The sequence below is a fragment of the Canis lupus genome, chromosome 1 (genome assembly GCF_011100685.1).
Source record: "Canis lupus familiaris isolate Mischka breed German Shepherd chromosome 1, alternate assembly UU_Cfam_GSD_1.0, whole genome shotgun sequence".
Lineage (NCBI taxonomy): Eukaryota > Metazoa > Chordata > Mammalia > Carnivora > Canidae > Canis > Canis lupus.
Genome location: NC_049222.1, coordinates 103,302,956 through 103,319,706, shown reverse-complemented (window position 1 = coordinate 103,319,706; position 16,751 = coordinate 103,302,956). Strand labels below are relative to the sequence as shown.

At 51.1% G+C, this 16,751-nt stretch overlaps 1 protein-coding gene across 3 annotated transcripts; it reads right to left on the bottom strand.

The window, feature by feature from the left end:
- Positions 1 to 598: 598 nt before the first annotated feature.
- RDH13 (retinol dehydrogenase 13) lies at positions 599 to 13,974 on the bottom strand. 3 transcript variants are annotated; one of them, XM_038527827.1, is made up of 7 exons: positions 13,708 to 13,974; positions 11,425 to 11,543; positions 9,537 to 9,692; positions 6,990 to 7,094; positions 5,918 to 6,130; positions 4,999 to 5,100; positions 599 to 1,020 (listed from the first exon to the last, which is right to left on the bottom strand). In XM_038527827.1, the coding sequence occupies exons 1-7, from the start codon at positions 13,770 to 13,772 to the stop codon at positions 614 to 616; spliced, it is 1,167 nt and encodes a 388-aa protein (XP_038383755.1). In that variant the 5' UTR covers positions 13,773 to 13,974; the 3' UTR covers positions 599 to 613. The 3 variants fall into 3 exon arrangements, with proteins under 3 accessions (XP_038383755.1, XP_038383756.1, XP_038383757.1); XM_038527829.1 differs by lacking the exon at positions 599 to 1,020 and adding an exon at positions 1,437 to 3,327 and having other exon boundaries at positions 13,708 to 13,971; XM_038527828.1 differs by lacking the exon at positions 6,990 to 7,094.
- Between the last annotated feature and the right edge of the window lie 2,777 nt (positions 13,975 to 16,751).

The following is a 16,751-nucleotide window of genomic DNA, read 5'->3' as shown; positions in this document are numbered from 1 at the left end:
AAGCAAGTAGTGGGGAGTTAGTGGTAACATCCACTCACTTCATTTGACTTGCCTGAAGCAAAGCAACCCCAGTGACGCTGATTCTGCTTCATAGAAGCGGCAAGGAATTGATGAATGATATCCCGGGCAGTTCACACCCGAGAAAAGCTAAGGAAGCAGGTTTTGAAGAGGATGGTGTAGTAGGCAGAACAGTGGCTGCCCCAAAGAGGTCCACGTCCTAATTCCCAGACCCTATTACTTTGCATGGCAAAGGGGAATTAAGGTAGCCGATGGGATTCAGTGGCTCACCAGCTGACGTAGAGGTGAGAGGTGATCTTGGATCACCAGACAGGCCAAATGGCATTACCAGGGTCCTTAAAAGAGGGGAAGAGGGAGAAAGATGGCAGTGTGAGGACTTGGTCCAAGGTGGCTGGCCCTGCAGACAGAGGAAGGGCCAGGAGGTTAGGGATGTGGCGCCCCCAGGAGCTGGTCGAGACAGGAAGCATTCTCCCCATTGAGAATCCAGAAGCAACACAGCCCTGGCTGACACTTGACATTCGCCCTAGGACCCATTCTAGGCTTCTGATGTCCAGAACGTGAAGAGAGTAAGTGTGCATTGTTGAAGCCACCCAGTTTATGGCCATCTATTACAGCAGCCCTGCAAAGCTTGAACACACAGAAGCCCACAGGCGTATTTGGAACAAAAGTTACTGTTCTTGGTGTAAGCCCCACCAAGATGCAAAATCAAGAAGGTCTGGTTGGTCTTGCTTGAATCACATCCACGTGCCCACTCCCCAGATATGCAGACACGGGACCCTGATTGAGAGACCCACCCAAACTGTGGACGACAGGTGAGCAGAGAGCCCATGCAGGAGCTCCCGGCTGGGTGAGCAGGTGGAGGAGCAGGGAGCCACGTGCCCAGGGGCAGCAAGGCTCTGTGCCCTGTGTGCCTCTGCCAGCCCAAGGCTGTCATTACTGATGTCACCGATGATGGGACGTCTCCTGACGACATAAGGCATCTTGAAGGACCCAGCATCACTCCTGTGGTATTACCAAAAACACATAGCCTAAATTAATCATGAAGTCACAGGCAAACCCAAATTGAAGCACTTTCTATAAAACACCTGGCCAGGACTCTTCAGAAGTATCCAACTCATGAAAGAGAAAGACCATTCAATTTAAAGCAGGTTATGGAGACATGCTAACTAACGCAAAGTGTGATTCCAGGTTGGATACTGGCTCAGAAAATAATTTTGTGGGGTTTGGTGGGGGGTGGGGGTTGCTATAAAAGACATTGCCATTGATAAAATTTCAATGTCTATAGATTGATATCAGACATTAGCACCATTATTATTTTCTTGATTTTGATCATTGTATTTTTGTTATGTAGTAAATACCATGACCTCCAGACAATCTTTTTCTTTTTTTTTTAGATTTTATTTATTTATTCATGAGAGATACACAGAGAGAGGCAAAGACATAGGCAGAGGGAGAAGCAGGCTCCTCACAGGGAGCCTGATGTGGGACTCGATCTCAGGGTCCTGGCAGACATTCAACCACTGAGCCACCCAGGTGTCCCTCCAGATGAATCCTATACATATTTAGAGAACCAGAGGTTTCGAGGTTACTCTCAGACTACTGTACTATCAGTAGAAGTATTTCTCAAACTAGTTTTTCCCTGATCCCACAGTAAGAAATGCACACATTGTATAAGGATATGCACATGCATGTGATCTATGTATGTGTGCTGTGCATGTATGTGTATCCCTGTGGTGGACAGGCTCCAGGGGTTCTCACCTCCTGGCTGCCCCAGCTCTCGGGCCCCCCAGAGGGTGGCTCACAGCACTATTGCAACAAGGCAGTACATGCTAGCAGTACAGATGCCCGGCAGTAACCTAATCCCAGAATCAGACATTCCGTCAGCTTCACTCTGTTCTTTTCACTGGAAGTGAGTGGTTGGGTCCTGCCCACAGTTGGAGGTCAGAAGGCATGGAGAGGGGGAGGTGGGATCGTTGGGCTCCAGGCTGGAAGGTGCCCACCCGAGTCTGTTCATCCCAAACATATCCTTTGGCTGTTGTGGTCTGATGTGGTAGCAAAAAGAAAAGTGTATTTATAAAGCTTTGAGCCGTCTTCAACTCCCCTTCCTCGGCACTTTTGGCATTTGGGGAAGGGCCATTTTGGGGAAGGGCCATTTGCTGCTGAACTGCATACCCTAGGACATGGAACAGTATCCCTGGCGTCCACAAGTATCTCAAATGGTACGGGTTTTTTAATGTTAAAGTATTTGTATCTTGATTACTGAGCTTTTTGGCAGGCCCTCCCCCCCCCACCCCGCCCCAGGTCTGTGCAGGAGCTGAGTGCCAGCCCCATTTCTGTCACCCAAGCCGCACAGCTGTCCCGAGGACTGGCATCTGTGCGGGCCTGTCCTCAGGGGTGTTCCGGCAGCTCGGCCAGGGTATGGCACATGTAAGTGAACATTCAGCAGCAAGGAACGCACAGCTGCCACTGATCCAGCCAGGCGACAACTCATTCATCACCATGCTGTCCTGTGAGGTAGTCAGGTTATTCTGCACATTCACAGTGGGAGAAACCGAGGCTCAGAGAGGCGACTGAGGGTGTGCACGGTCCCACAGGGAACCATGAACCTGACTGGGTCTGGCAGACAACTTTCCCAATGGCCACACAGGTCTGCACCGTGGCCACCAGTGGCCCTCCTGACACGGCCACACCGGAGCGGCCTCCTCCCTCAGCGATTCCCAGTTCCACGCTCAAGGCAGGTGTCTGACGGCCAGATGCGCACCTGCCACTGCCTGAGAAGAAAAGGGCAGCTACTGATCCCTACCAGCGTGACGTGGGCATGGCAACCAGCGTTCTTTGGGCAATACTGCCTCCTAGAGGACCCTCTGGGCATGACAGCAGTAGTCTTGAGGCTCGCACAAACTACACTGCCACCTAGAGGGTGACGTGGGCATCTCGGTCAGCGTTCCGTGGGCAACACTGCCACCCAGAGGACGCTGCAGACAGAGCAGCCAGCTTGGGTTGGCCTTGCGGCTCCATCCTGGTACTCCGCCTCCCACGTGGTTTTCACACCTGCTCCCTGAGATTATTTAGGGAGGGGCTGCCCCCTCACTGAGGAAACACCTGACATCTCCAAGCCCACCAAGCGGGCACTTTCAGCCCAAAGCCTCTGGGCTACCTCTTCATCCTCAGCTTCCGGGGCTGGAGCCTTCTCTTTGAGTCCATCAAAGTACTTTCCAGAAACACCCTCCAATTCCTCTGCCACGGCCAGGTACGTGCTGGGCTGGGCTGCCAGCTGGGGGCTCTTGACCAACAGCCAGAAGATGGGCCCTGCAATCAGCCCACAGAGCATTCAGTCCACACACGTTCAGGGAGGAGGACATGAACACCCTACTCTCCCCCCAACACCCCCACCCCCACCCCAGGGTTGCCTGGGGCCCAGAGGCCAGAGGTGACACTGCAGTCCCACACAGCCCACCTCCAGGCCTGTGCCTCTGAGGTTCCCTCCACCAGGAGCTCCTTTCCCTGGCACTGCCCAGCCAAATCCCTCCAGACATAGAGACCAGCCCAAATGGGGCCTCTTCCAGCAAGCCTCCCCAGCTTTTCCCCAGGCAAATGGAGGCTCAGTCATCTCTGAGTCCTTACCCTATCCCACCTTGCTTTAAAATAGCTTTTATTTATTAAATGTCTCTGGGGCCAGGCTCAGCTTAAAATCCTTGCTATCTGGCAACCACCCAGTAAATGATTTTCAGGATTACAAATACTAGTTCTAAAGTTCTAATTAATGTTGGTAAATTGAACACCAATAAAAAATAAATTTATATAAAAAAATAAAATAAAAAATAAAGCTCTAATTATTTATTCAGTTTAAAGCTGGTCAGGTGGGGCAGCCTGAGTGGCTCAGCGCTCAGCGGTTTAGTGCCACCTTCGGTCCAAGGTGTGATCCTGGAGACCCGGGATCGAGTCCGTCAGGCTTCCTGCATGGAGCCTGCTTCTCTCTCCGCCTGTCTCTCATGAATGAATAATTTTTTTTTATATTAAAAAAAAAAAAAAAAAAGCTGGTCAGGCCCTGGGCTGGCCATTTTAAGGCCCATCTCATCCTCCCAGTAAGTGTGAGGAGGGCACTAGGATGGCCCTCCTGTGTTGTTAAGGCAACTAAGGACCTAAGTGGTGAGGCTGCTTCCCCAGGTGGCACAGTTTGTTTGGGGTGAAGGTGGAGTCGCCCCAAGCACAACCAGGAAGCAGCTCCATAATCCCCTCCTCTGGGACTCAATTTCTTATCAAACAGCATCTAGCCTATTTCCTGGGGCTATTCTGAGGCCACTAGGCTGAATACACATGTAGACTCATGCTTGGCATCCCAGGAGATACAGGGGAGGGGGCAGAGCGAAGCCGCTCATGTAGTCTCTGAGTGTGATATTAGTTTTGTATCAATTTGACTGAGCCAAGGGGAGCCAAAAAGCTGGCAAAGCCTTCCTCTGGGGTGTGTCCATGAGGATGTGACCAGAAGAGATCAGTGTTGGAATCAGTAGACCGAGGAAAGAGATCTGCTCTCACCAATATGGGAAGCCACCATGCTCTTAGCTGAGGGTGAGACCAGAAAAAAAGGCGGAGGAATAGCGAATTACCCCTCTTTCTGCTCAAGCTGAAACATCCATCTCCTGCCCTCGGATATCAGTGCTCCTGGCCTTCGGGCTGGGACCTACACCATCACTCCCCTGGTTTGCAAGCCTTTGGGTTTCGACTGGGATACCAGTTTGGCCTGGGACAGCACCACCATCTTCTCAGGCCTCCAGCATGCAAATGGCAGATCATGGGACTTCTCAGCCTCCATAAATGCATGAGCCAATCCCTCATGACAAATCCCTCCAAGCATCTATATACAGCCTATTTGTTCTGTTTCTCTATAGAACCCTGACTAATATACTGAAGAGAGTCCTAGGCCCTGAGCTGAGAGGGCAGGGGCTCCGCTAAGGGACCCCAGGCCAGGAGGGTTCTTACCGAGTGTGAAACTGGAGAAGGCAGAGCTGTGCATGCCTGTGTGTCTGCCCAGCTCTGTCCTGGCCACGCCAGGGTGCAGTGCATTGACAGTCACGCCTGTGCCTAGGGAGAGAAGAGGAGGGATGAGGGAGTGGGCAAACGTCAGGTTCACACCCCACCTGGAAAGCTGACGTTGCCCATTCTCAGCTCTAGGGCTACCCAGTACTGTGCCATGTCCTACCTTTGAACCCACAGCACCCTCTTGCTCTGAAACTTCCACATTGAGGGGTTTCATCTTGCATTGCAGCTCTGTTGCATGACTGCCCAGAGCAGAGCCTCCCAAACCTGAGCGTATGTAAAAATCACCCGGAGCACTTGAGACACCCAAACCGCTAGGTTCCACCCACCCCCAGGGAATCTGAAGCAGTGGGTCGGGGTGGGGTCTGAGATGTTGCAGTGGTGACAAGCTCCCAGCCCAGCTGACATTGCGGGTCCACGGATGCTCTCTGAGGAGCAGGGCAAAGGGTACCTTTCAACTCCAGCTCTGTGCACACTGAGGTCAGATCATTCTTGATCCTGCTGAGCAGCTAGCTGCCAGTAGCAACACCCACCCCACCTCCACTCCCTGAAGCGAGGACCACAACTATCTTCAGATACTGCCAAATGTCCCCGGGGCATCCACATCACCCATGGTTGAGAATCACTAGCCTAGAGCACCAATGACTTAGATGCCTGTGTGGGATGAGCAGGGAAGGATGCCACGACTGATGAGTGATGTCTGCTTCAGGCACCACCGAACATGGTGGTATGTGTTTCACACATCCACCTGCTCTGTTCTGGGACTGATGCTTGACCTTCCATCGGTCCAGGGTCATAGCAGGACTGTCCCAGGCTCAGAGCTAGAGGAAGAGGAAGGCCAGCGAGGCTCACACACACATACCCTGCAGCCGCCGGCTCAGCTCCTTGGTAAAGAGGATGACGGCCAGCTTACTCTGGCAATAAGCCGCTTTGGTGTCATACTTCCTCTTCTCCCAGTTCAAGTCATCAAAGTCTATGTGTCCTGCAACGTGGGCCAAGGATGAGAGGTTGATGATCCGTGAAGGGGCTGAGGCTTTCAGTTTGTCCAGCAGCAAGTTTGTCAAGAGAAAGTGACCTGGGTGAAGGACAACAAAAAAAGAAAATTGTCACTGAATTCTTACCTGGTGCAGAGGATCGTACTGAGAACATTACCTTCTTTGACCCTCCCGATAACCCACGGCTCTCAACAGGGGCCAGTTCTTTCCCCCAGGGGACATCTGGCAATGTCTAGAGTTTTGTTCATCATAACTGCAGAGAGAGGAGGCGGTGTTCCTGGCATCCAGGGAGGCAGCTAGGGATGCTGCTAAACATCCTACAGCACTCAGAATAGCCCCGCAGCAAAGAGTGACCCAGCCCCAGAGGTAAGGCCCTCTTAGAACCCTGTGAGGTCAGCTAGGGGACGGTCTGCCTCCCTTTCTCCTTCAACAGAATGTTTGGCTGTGTACAGGACTGCCCAGTGAAAGACTATGTTTCCCAGACTCCCTTGCAGCTCCATCAGGTCATGTGCATTATGACCTTCCAGGACCTCAGCACGTGGCCGTATCTGGAGAGAGGTCTTTATAGTGAAAATGAAGTCATGAGGGTGGGCCCTGATCCAGTGATTGGTGCCCACCTGATATCTGTCCCCACCCCACCCCACACCCTTACTAACAGAATTCCAGTTACATGTAGGGTGACAACAGGTATACAGAGTAATTGACAGGCAGACAGACTACAGGACAGACGAAGGGTCAAGAGACCAAGAGATGGACGGAGGAGCCAAAGAACTAATGGAGCATCCAGCAATGAGGAGGCAATTCCCTGAACTGCCAGGTGGCCCCACACCTAGCTGCCCTGGAGAGTGGAGGAGGACCCAGTGTGCCTGGCCCACTGGGGACCCTGCCTACATCCCAGGCCCATACAGACACCACATAGCCCTCAGCCTGTGGCCTCACCCAAGTGGTTAACACCAAACTGCATCTCAAAGCCGTCCTTGGTGGTCCAGTGGGGGCACCGCATCACGGCCGCGTTGTTGACCAGGATATGAACTTGCTCCTCCTCTAGGAGACAGGGGTGAGGGCAGGTATGTCAGTCGCATGCCTGCCTGGAGCACCAGCGCAATTGGTGTAAAACAACCCCTGCACTGAGCTGAACTGTCCTAAAACATTCAGGCCCACCCAGAGCCTGGGAATGCAACCTGTTTTTGGAAACAGTCCTTGCAAAAAGTAAAGAAGTTAAGATAAGGTCACAGCGTAGGCCCTAATGCAGCAGGACAGGGACTGAGGACCATGGGGAAACAGAGGCCATGATGCATCGATGAGCCAAGGATCACTGAGGACCAACGGCCACTGCCAGAAGCTGAAAGAAGCAGAAAGGATCTCCTGGTCCCTTCCTGAGACTGTGATCTCAGACTTCTGGCCTCCAAAACTGAACAAAACAGATCCCTATCTAAAGCCAGCACCGCCCCCCATCCCAGACCCTGGCCGCTTCACAGGCAAAGCAACCGTCCCTCTCCGAGCTTCCCTTTCCTTGTCAGTAAAATGGGATGAAAAACAGCACCTTCCTCCCCATATCAGTTAACCAGGGCTGCCATAACAAACTATCACATGACAGGCCACTTGAACCTGTTGTGTCCCAGTTATGGAGGCAGGAAGTGCAGGGTCAAGTATCTCAGGGCTGTTTCTTCCCAAGGATCAAGGAGTGAGGGAAGAATCTGTGCCAGGCTCTCTCCTGGGCTCACAGGTGACTGGCCACTATCTTCCGGCCTCTTCCTTCGCATCTGCCTGCGTCCTGATTTCCCCATCCTCTGAGGACACCAGTCATTGGATGAGGGCCCACCCCGATGACCTCATTTCCACTTCATCACCTCCGTACAGACCCTCTCTTCCAATCAGGTCTCGCGTTGAGTCCTGGGGGTTAGGACTCCAACACATCTTCTGAGGGAACACAGTGGAACCTGTGACACTCTCACAGTGGTTTTTGGGAACAGCGGGGATAACACACTAGTTATCTAGCACCTAGTAAACAGAGCCTCTGGCTTTATTTGAAGGTGGAGGGAGTCACACAGCCATCAGGAAACCAAGCTCTAGAATTGTCAAGACGACAGTTCAAACCCCCAGCTCTATCCTGAGCAGCGCAGGACCCTGGTCAAGTCACACAGCTTCTCTGTGACTCAGTTTCCCCCTCTGGATAAAAGATAACACTAGAACTTGCTGGTAGAGTAGGAGAGAAAAAGCACCACAGCACCACACATGCAATAGGCTCTGGTTGTATAAAAAAGCCAAGAAAGGGGCGCCTGAGTGACTCAGTCGGTTAAGCCTCTGACTCTTGGTTTCGACTCAGGTCATGATCTCAGGATCATGAGATGGAGTCCCACACTGGGCTGTGCTGGGCATGGAGCCTACTTAAGGTTCTTGTGCGCTCGCGCTCGCGCTCGCTCTCTCTCTCTCTCTCCCCCCTCCTCCACCCCCCCCCCCGCCTCCCCTTCCACTTCTGCTCACTCGCTCTAAATAAATAAATAAATAAGCAAGCAAGCCAAGGGGAGGTATATAGGTACATACACCTGCTTGCTTTATAAATGCACAAACCGTGTCCAAAAGGACACACAAGGACACTGGACACATCTAAGGAAAGCATCTGGTAGCTAGCGGCAGGGAGGTGTTTGGCTGAATCACCATTTGTCCTTTCTGAATGTTTAATCCTGTAAATGTTATTCCTGTTCGAAAACATAAAGACGTGAGCCAGTTCTGAAAACATCTGGTGGGACATGAAATGAAAGTGAGTCACCTGTGTGACGAAGTGCAGAAAAAGGCCTGCCTAATCCCTGGATCAGCAAAAAGAAACACCCAACAAGGTCAGTGGGAGTTCCAGGTACTCTGTGCTATCCCACATCGTATCCCTCACCGGGCTGTGGGCGCAGAGCCTGACTCTGACTCCTCTCTGTGTCCCGGGAATCACCCATCACCCATGAGAGCCAGGACACTTCGGAACTGCTGGCTAAGTCAGCACTGCCGCCGCCTTCACCCAGCTAACTCACCCTCCAGCTGCCTGCACATCTGGCCTCACCTGGGCCTCTGCATCCTGTAGGAGCTAATGCCGAAGGAGTGCGTCTTCCTACAGTGCAGGGATCCCACAGAGCAAACTTCTCCTATAAAGGACCAGACTAGATTTTTTGGCTTTGCAGGTCATACAGCCTGTCCCTCTGAACTCTGCTGTCGCCGGTGTGCCAATAACTTTATTTACAGATGCTGATATTTGAATTCCATACAGTATTCACATATCCAGAAATACTCTTTTAATTTCTTTCAACCATTTATGTAAATGGTTGAAACGTAATATATGTTCACATGAGAAGGTCAGAAAATATAAGAATGTATAATCGTCACCTGTAGAAATCTGCACCCGTCCACAAACATGGGCCATGGTCTACCAGCACCACACTCTAGGACTTGTGTCCGCCCAGGACCTACCTCGCCCCACAAGGCCAGCATCCTCCCGCCTACCTTCAATGATCTTCGCTGCAAACTCTCGGATGGACTTGAGAGAGGCCAAGTCCAGGTGCCAGGCACTGACACGGTGATTAAGGGTTTCCCCACGAATCTCCTTTGCCGCTGCCTCACACTTCTCCATATCTCGACAGGCCAGAATGATGTTGCCTCCTGGAAGCCCGGGATAGGAAAAAACTAATTTTTCAATCCTCGCCCAGTACAGAGAACAAACACAAATGAAAACACAGGTCTGCTCAAGAGTGTGTACACACGAGCCCCCAGCTGCGCTGTTCACGGCAGCCGAAAGATGGAAACCACCCCTGTGTCCATCAGCTGCTGAGCAGAAATGAACAAGGTGTTACATCCAGAGCCTGGAATGCTACTCGGCCACGGAATAGAACAAAACACTGACACATGGTATAACATAGGTGGACCTCATAAATGTGCTCATAAAATGTGCCAGTCACAAAAAGATATGTGGTGCAGGATTTCGTGTTTATGAAATACCTGGAACAGGCCGATCCACAGGAGGTCCCTGGGAGGGGTGGGAACCAGGGTGACCTCTCAGAGGACCAAGCTGTCCTTTTGATGAAAACATTTTCATCAAAAACGATTGGCAACATTCATACAACTCTAGTAATACATTAAATGCCACTAGAGTGTGCACTTTACGTGGGCGAATTATGTGATGTGTGCATTAAATTCTAATATGGGAATCCCTGGGTGGCGCAGTGGTTTGGCGCCTGCCTTTGGCCCAGGGCGTGATCCTGGAGACCCGGGATCGAATCCCACATCAGGCTCCCATTGCATGGAGCCTGCTTCTGCCTCTGCCTGTGTCTCTGCCTCTCTCTCTCTCTCTCTCTGTGTGACTATCATAAATAAATAAAAATTTTAAAAAATAGATAAATAAAAATAATAAATTCTAATATGGCCATAAAAGAAAAACTTTAAAAAAAAAATTAGAGAAGTGAGAAGAACCAGGGTTTGGAGGAGGACAGGCAGCCACAACACTGACCACATGGACCCATGTGGCTTGCCTGCCTACCACTGGGCCCAGCTGCCTCCTACACACCCCACTGCCCCTCACACGGTCCACGAGGGAACTCATCTGACCCCAGATCTGTTCATCCTCAGTTGCTACCCGGCCCCCAGGACAGCGGAGCACGTGCCCCTTCCTTGGGGAAAGCCCACAGGGTGGTGGGGATTGTCGATCATCACAGCCCCCACCGCTCTGACCTGAGGGGTGGACGGGCAGCTCTGGCTCAGCCCATCAGGACCAATTCCTTAGGCCACCCCAAACTGTCAAGCCCAAAGAACATTTCCCACCTCCCCCAGCTCCTGCACCTGCCCTGCCACGGCCATCCCGCCCCAGCTGGTGGCAGCTCTAGTCTCCTTGCTGCTCAAACCGAAATCCTTGACTTCTTGTCTGGTGCCTGATCCAACAGGTAATCCACTGATTCCAACTTTGAAGGAGATCTTAGTGTGCCTAGAAGGGCACCCTTCCTCCTCTTCCATGGACTTCCTCCATAACCCCACTCCCACTGTGAGAAAAACACTGAATGAACCCAAATTAAAGGGCCTTCAACAAAACACCTGAGTAGTAAGCCTGGAAGAGACTGAAACCTGATTCTGTTCCACAATCTCTAACCCCAGCCCCAGCCCCGCCATCAGGAGGGCCAACACAGAGAGAAAAATCAACACCAACAACCGCTGGGTGTCCGCAGCCCCCTCTGAGACCCAGAGTCTCCCCTGCCTCTTTCAGGGACACCAGCCTTTCTGGCGCAGGCTGGCATAAATCTGGCTCCTGCCCTGTGCAGCCCAAACTGGGGCAACCTTAATATCCCCCAGGAAACCAAACCTTCCATCCCAAACCTCACACGCCAAGCCTCAGCAGAAAAAGCACCTCTTCTGGCCAGCTCCAAGGCCGTCTGCTTCCCAATGCCTGTATTGGCGCCAGTCACAATGACGGTCTTCCCAGGAATGGTGGCCTTGCTGGGACAGGCCCCGCCCGCAATGTAGTCTCTGAAGATAAGAAACAATCATCAGTTCTGTCTGCACCCCCACCACACATGCCCCTGTTAATGATCTTGAGCAAATGACCCCACTGAGCTTGTGTTCCCCCAAAGGACAGATGAGAAGGACATCTCATAACTCCGTGGGGGCCAGTGTGATGGTACAGGCAAAGGCTCAGCACAGCCCTGTGCGAGGAGGTGCCACAACATGACAATCATTACTTTGTAAAGACCCACTGTATTGGTCTCCATGGCTGCTGTAACAAATTACCACAAGCTGGGTGGGTAAAAACCATGTGCGGGTAATCAATAGCTCTGCAGGCAGGAGTCCAAAACAAGTCTCACTAGGATAAGGCTAGGGTCTCAGCAGGACCATGCTCCTCCTGGAGGCTCTAGGGGAGAGGCCGGTCCGTGACCTTTCCAGCTCCTAGAGGCCCCTCCTCCTCCATCTCCAGAGTCAGCAGGGCCTTCAGGTCACTGACTCTAAAGACCAAGGTGATCATGCTGGGTTCCCATCTGGACAACCCAGGATCACCTCCCCATCTCAGGGTCCTTAACTGAATGGCACCTGCAAAATCCCCTGTAACAGGTAAGGGAAGACCTTCACAGTTTCTAGCACTAGGACATGCACATCTTTGCGGGGGGGGGGGGGGGGGGGGGTCTTACCCTTTACCCACATTCCCCAGAGGCCAAATACTGGAAACAAGCGAATGTCACCAGTAGGGGACTGACCAAGTAGGCAATGCCACTTCCATATGACAGAAGGGCCCTGTGCAACATAGAGACCGCCAGCCTTCCAGGGCCAATTTTTTTACTTTAAATTATTTAAAAATAAATAGCCATACTTTTCCTCCAGGACATTCAGCTACCTTTCATTCTGCCTATCCCATGCTGTCACTTTCTTATTGTTACTATTTTCAGCTTTGTCAGCCCTGAAAGTCAACAGTATGAATAACGATAAACCAAACCTGATGAATTTTATTATAAGGGAAAATTATTTCCATCTGCAAAAGAATTATCTCCATTTTCTAGAACTTTCAAAAACACCTAGTTACTATTACAGAGCTGGAGTGTAATGAATTATAAATAACAAGATATGGGCCAACCCCGTGAAAAAGACTTTATCAGATCAGGAGCAACAAGTTCGCAATGAAGCCTCATCACAGGGAAGGCAAAGGTAATTATTCAGAGATGACAGTCTATGCTTCATGCCCAAAAAAAAAAAAAAAAAAAAAAAAAGAGGGACACCTGGGTGGCTCAGTGGTTCAGCATCTGCCTTTGGCTTAGGTTGTGATCCCAGTGTCCTGGGATCTAGTCCCGCATGGGGCTCCCTAGAAGGAGCCTGCTTCTCCCTCTGCCTGTGTCTCTCATGAATAAATAAATAAAATCTTTAAAAAAAAAAAAAAAAAGAGTACTTCAATATTCCAATTACTTTCAGGCCTCCCAGCCTATCTCTTGTATTGTGTAACTATAATAAAATTACATATGTAATAAAATTACATATTTTTCTTTTACTGCTGTAAGAACACTTAACCCTCTTAAGTTTTTAAGTGCACAGTACAATACAATATTGTTAACTGTGGGCCTCATACAGCAGCTTGGAGCGCTCAGTGGCCACAGGCGATGGCTATCATAATGGACAGCACAAATGTGAAACACTTCCATCAGCGCAGAAGGTCCTGCGGTCCTGCCGCAGAAGGTCCACCATTCAGTGCTGCTACAGAATATTGGGGAGCTGGGTTTTCTGTGGGGTTTTTGCGGGGGGAATTAGCCTAGGAAAGACACGAATTATGCATATATCCCATGCAATACAATCCTTTCTTCAGAGTTGGGCTATTCGGTTTGCATCTCTGCGGATAACGAGAGCTTGGGTGGGTTGCGTTTTCCCTGCACCGGGGCCACGTGTGACGCATGGGGCCTGCCCATTACAAGTCTGCAGGACGTATTCGGTCACACTGACAAGCGCGGAAGTCTGGACCAGCAGACTTGCAAGGGCCCGGGCCCGCCCCTGCCCTCGGGGTGACCTTGGGCCGTGACCTGCCCTCTCGGCCCTTCCTAGGTGTGCCCCCCACGCTGCCTGGACCAGCCCTAGGCTGGCGACCACCGGGGCGGCCTCTCTCCCGCCCTCCGCCCACCTGCCGGGGGCCAGCCCGCCCGCCGGCGCGCGCACTCACCGGAGCAGCACGGCGCCACCCACCGCCGTGCCGAGCACAGACAGCGGTAGGAGGTAGCGGTTCATGCCGGGCAGGAGCGGGGGTCCGACGCCGAGCCCACCGGAGACCTGCCGCCTGGTCGCTCCGAGGAGCTCACGGCCGGCTTCCCACGTGGGGAAGGACCAGCTCTGCTCCGGGCGGAGGCTTCCGAGAGGGGCGGGGCGTGGACGGCCGGGAGCGGGGGCCCACGAGGGCGGGCCTCGGCGCCGCGGCGGCCGGGCCTGGGATTTCCGCGGCCGTGGGCGGGGCCGCGCGCTGGAGGCGGGGCAGGGGCCGAGCCTGCGCACTGTTCCAATGACGTCACGTTCACGCCGCTCCCGGCGTTCGGCAGGTGCGCCTGGGTTAGAGACCTGCTCTGCCGCCACCGCGCTGCGGCTGGCAGGCTGCGCTCCTCTGCGCGTTTCAGATTTATCAGCCTGTTCCCACCTGACGTGCGTGCTCACCAGTAGTACCTTCCTCATGGACTACAGGAGAACTTGAGAATTTCGACACTCGGAAGCCAGGACCTAGTGGCCTCGGGATTCCCAAACTCCTGGGGGCCTGAAGGAGGAAATCAGGGCGTTAGACTCCTGGGTCTGAGGGAGGAGGGCCTGGGGGCCTGGACTCCTGGATAAGATATTATAAATTCATAGAATGAGTCGTTATTTAATTTTTAAGAAATGAAATGCTGGCAGTTTTGACAACCTGGATGAGTAGCTAAAGCATCATTCTGAGTGAAAGAAGCCAGACACAGAAGTACAAGAAGGACAAGTATGACTCCAGTTATATGACATTCTAGGAAAGCAAGCCCAGTAGTGAAAGAATGAAGATCGGTAGTTGTCAGGGCAGAGAGGGTGGAGGAAGTGATTGCCAGAGAGGTAACTTCTTGGGTTTTGAAATCGTCTCTGTGGTAATCCTACTGGCAGTTACATGCATGACTACATATATTTGTAACGTGCTATCAGCATGTTCTCTTAAAAATAGTGAATTTTGGGATCCCTGGGTGGCGCAGCGGTTTAGCGCCTGCCTTTGGCCCAGCGCGATCCTGGAGACCCGAGATCGAATCCCACGTCGGGCGCCCGGTGCATGGAGCCTGCTTCTCCCTCTGCCTATGTCTCTGCCCCTCTCTCTCTCTCTCTCTCTCTCTCTCTCTCTCTCTCTCTCTCTCTCTCTCTGTGACTATCATAAATAAATAAGAATTTTAAAAAAAATAGTGAATTTTGTTGCATGTAAATTATCCTACAATAAAGTTGACTCAAAAGAACTGAAATTTTTTTTATAGTTTTGTTTTGGAAATCATTCGACCACAACTAACTGTTGATTTATGATTCGATCAGGTTTGTCTGCAATCAACAGACATATTTGAGAATTCTTATGAGGTAAGAAATATCTGCCTGATAAATTATTTCCAAATGCCCCAAGAGGTTTTTGAATATTGGATTAGACAACAAATTTGATGTGATGTTTTGTAGACATAGAATGAAATGTGCTCACTTTGGGTCTGCAGCTTTTGCAGTTTGGGGCTAAATTTTTTCTCTTGGACAGATGTTGCCTGTTTCCATAGTGCTGTGAAAACTATGAGTTCTGTGTGCCCTCCCAGACACAGGGCACCCAAAGTGAACACAACAGCCATGGGTCCAGGGTCTGAGATTGGAGACTCAGCCTAGGAGTGAGGAGAAGGGTCCCAGAGCAAGGGATATGTAAATAGGGTTTTGAAGGATGAGTAGGAGTTCTTCAAGTGGAACAAGTGGAGAGGGACAACTAGACAAGTGTGACAGCATATTTAAAGGCTAGGAGTCATGGGGCAAGTTGCTTGAGGAGTGACACAAGTTTGGGATGGTAGGAGGTTGGGTTGCATGGGAAGGTGGCTAGCAAGAGATATGGCTAAAGGAAAATTTTATTTTTTTAAAGATTTTATTTATTCATTCATGAGAGACACAGAGAGAGACAGAGACACAGGCAGAGGGAGAAGCAGGCTCCAGGCAGGGAGCCCAAAGTGGGACTTGATCCTGGGACAGCGGGATCACGACCTGAGCTGAAGGCAGATGCTCAACCACTGAGCCACCCAGGCATCCCTAAAAGGAAATTTTAAAAAGAAAAAACAGGAGTGCATGGGTGGCTCCATCGTTTAATCATATGCCTTTGGCTCAGGTGATGATCCTGGAGTCCTGAGATGGAGCCCTGTGTTGGGGGGGGGGGGTCCCTGCCCAGCGGGGAGCCTGCTTTTCCCTCTCCCTCTGTCCCTCCCCCTGCTCATTCTCTATCTATCTCTCTCTCTAATAAAATCTTTAAAAAACAACAACAAATCTCTAATAAGGAGAGCATAGGCAAATGGTATAATGGACAATTTGCAAAGAAGTAGACAACACACACATGAAACTATTTGGCCTACTAGGAATCAAAGAAATGCTCATTAGGATAATTACCTGGTGATATTTTTCACCTATGAGATTGGCAAGGTCACAACAATGCTAACATCCAGTGTTGGCAAGGATGTGGTAACATAGGTACTCGTACCTCCTGGTGGAAGTAACAATTAGTACAACCCTCCTAAAAGGCCGTTCAGCAATTCATGGCAAAACCATTTGTGCATATTTCCAACCCACCATTCCCACCATTGTAAGAATTTATGCTAAGAGAGTAATTAGTCATTCGGAAAGAAAGATACTTAGGAAAATGTTCCTCAAAATACCAGAAGCAGGTACACCTGGGTGGCTCAGCTGTTGAGCGTCTGCCTTCAACTCAGGGCATGATCCCAGGATCTGGGGATCGAGTCCTGCATTGGGCTCCCTGTGAGAAGCCTGCTTTTCCCTCTGCCTATGTCTCTGCCTCTCTTTCTGTGACTCTCATGAGTCACAGAAATTCTGTGGCACAGAATTTCAGTTTTGCAAGATGAAAAGAGCTCTGGACATGGATGGTGGTGTTAGTTGCACAACAGTGTGAATGTGCTTAATGCCACTGAACTGTACACTTTAAAATGATTAAGAGAGTAAATTTTATGTCTTGTGCATTTTACCATAATTAAA

Bases quoted from the DNA above. Each gene is read 5' to 3' on its own strand.
- RDH13 (XM_038527827.1), bottom strand. From the start codon at position 13,772: ATGAACCGCTACCTCCTACCGCTGTCTGTGCTCGGCACGGCGGTGGGT. The intron at 9,693-11,424 runs GTGCTTTTTCTG...CCGGGCTTCCAG, and splicing joins CTTGGAGCTGGCCAGAAGAG to GAGGCAACATCATTCTGGCC. The intron at 6,131-6,989 runs GTGAGGCCACAG...TCCTTCACCCAG, and splicing joins GTTTGGTGTTAACCACTTGG to GTCACTTTCTCTTGACAAAC.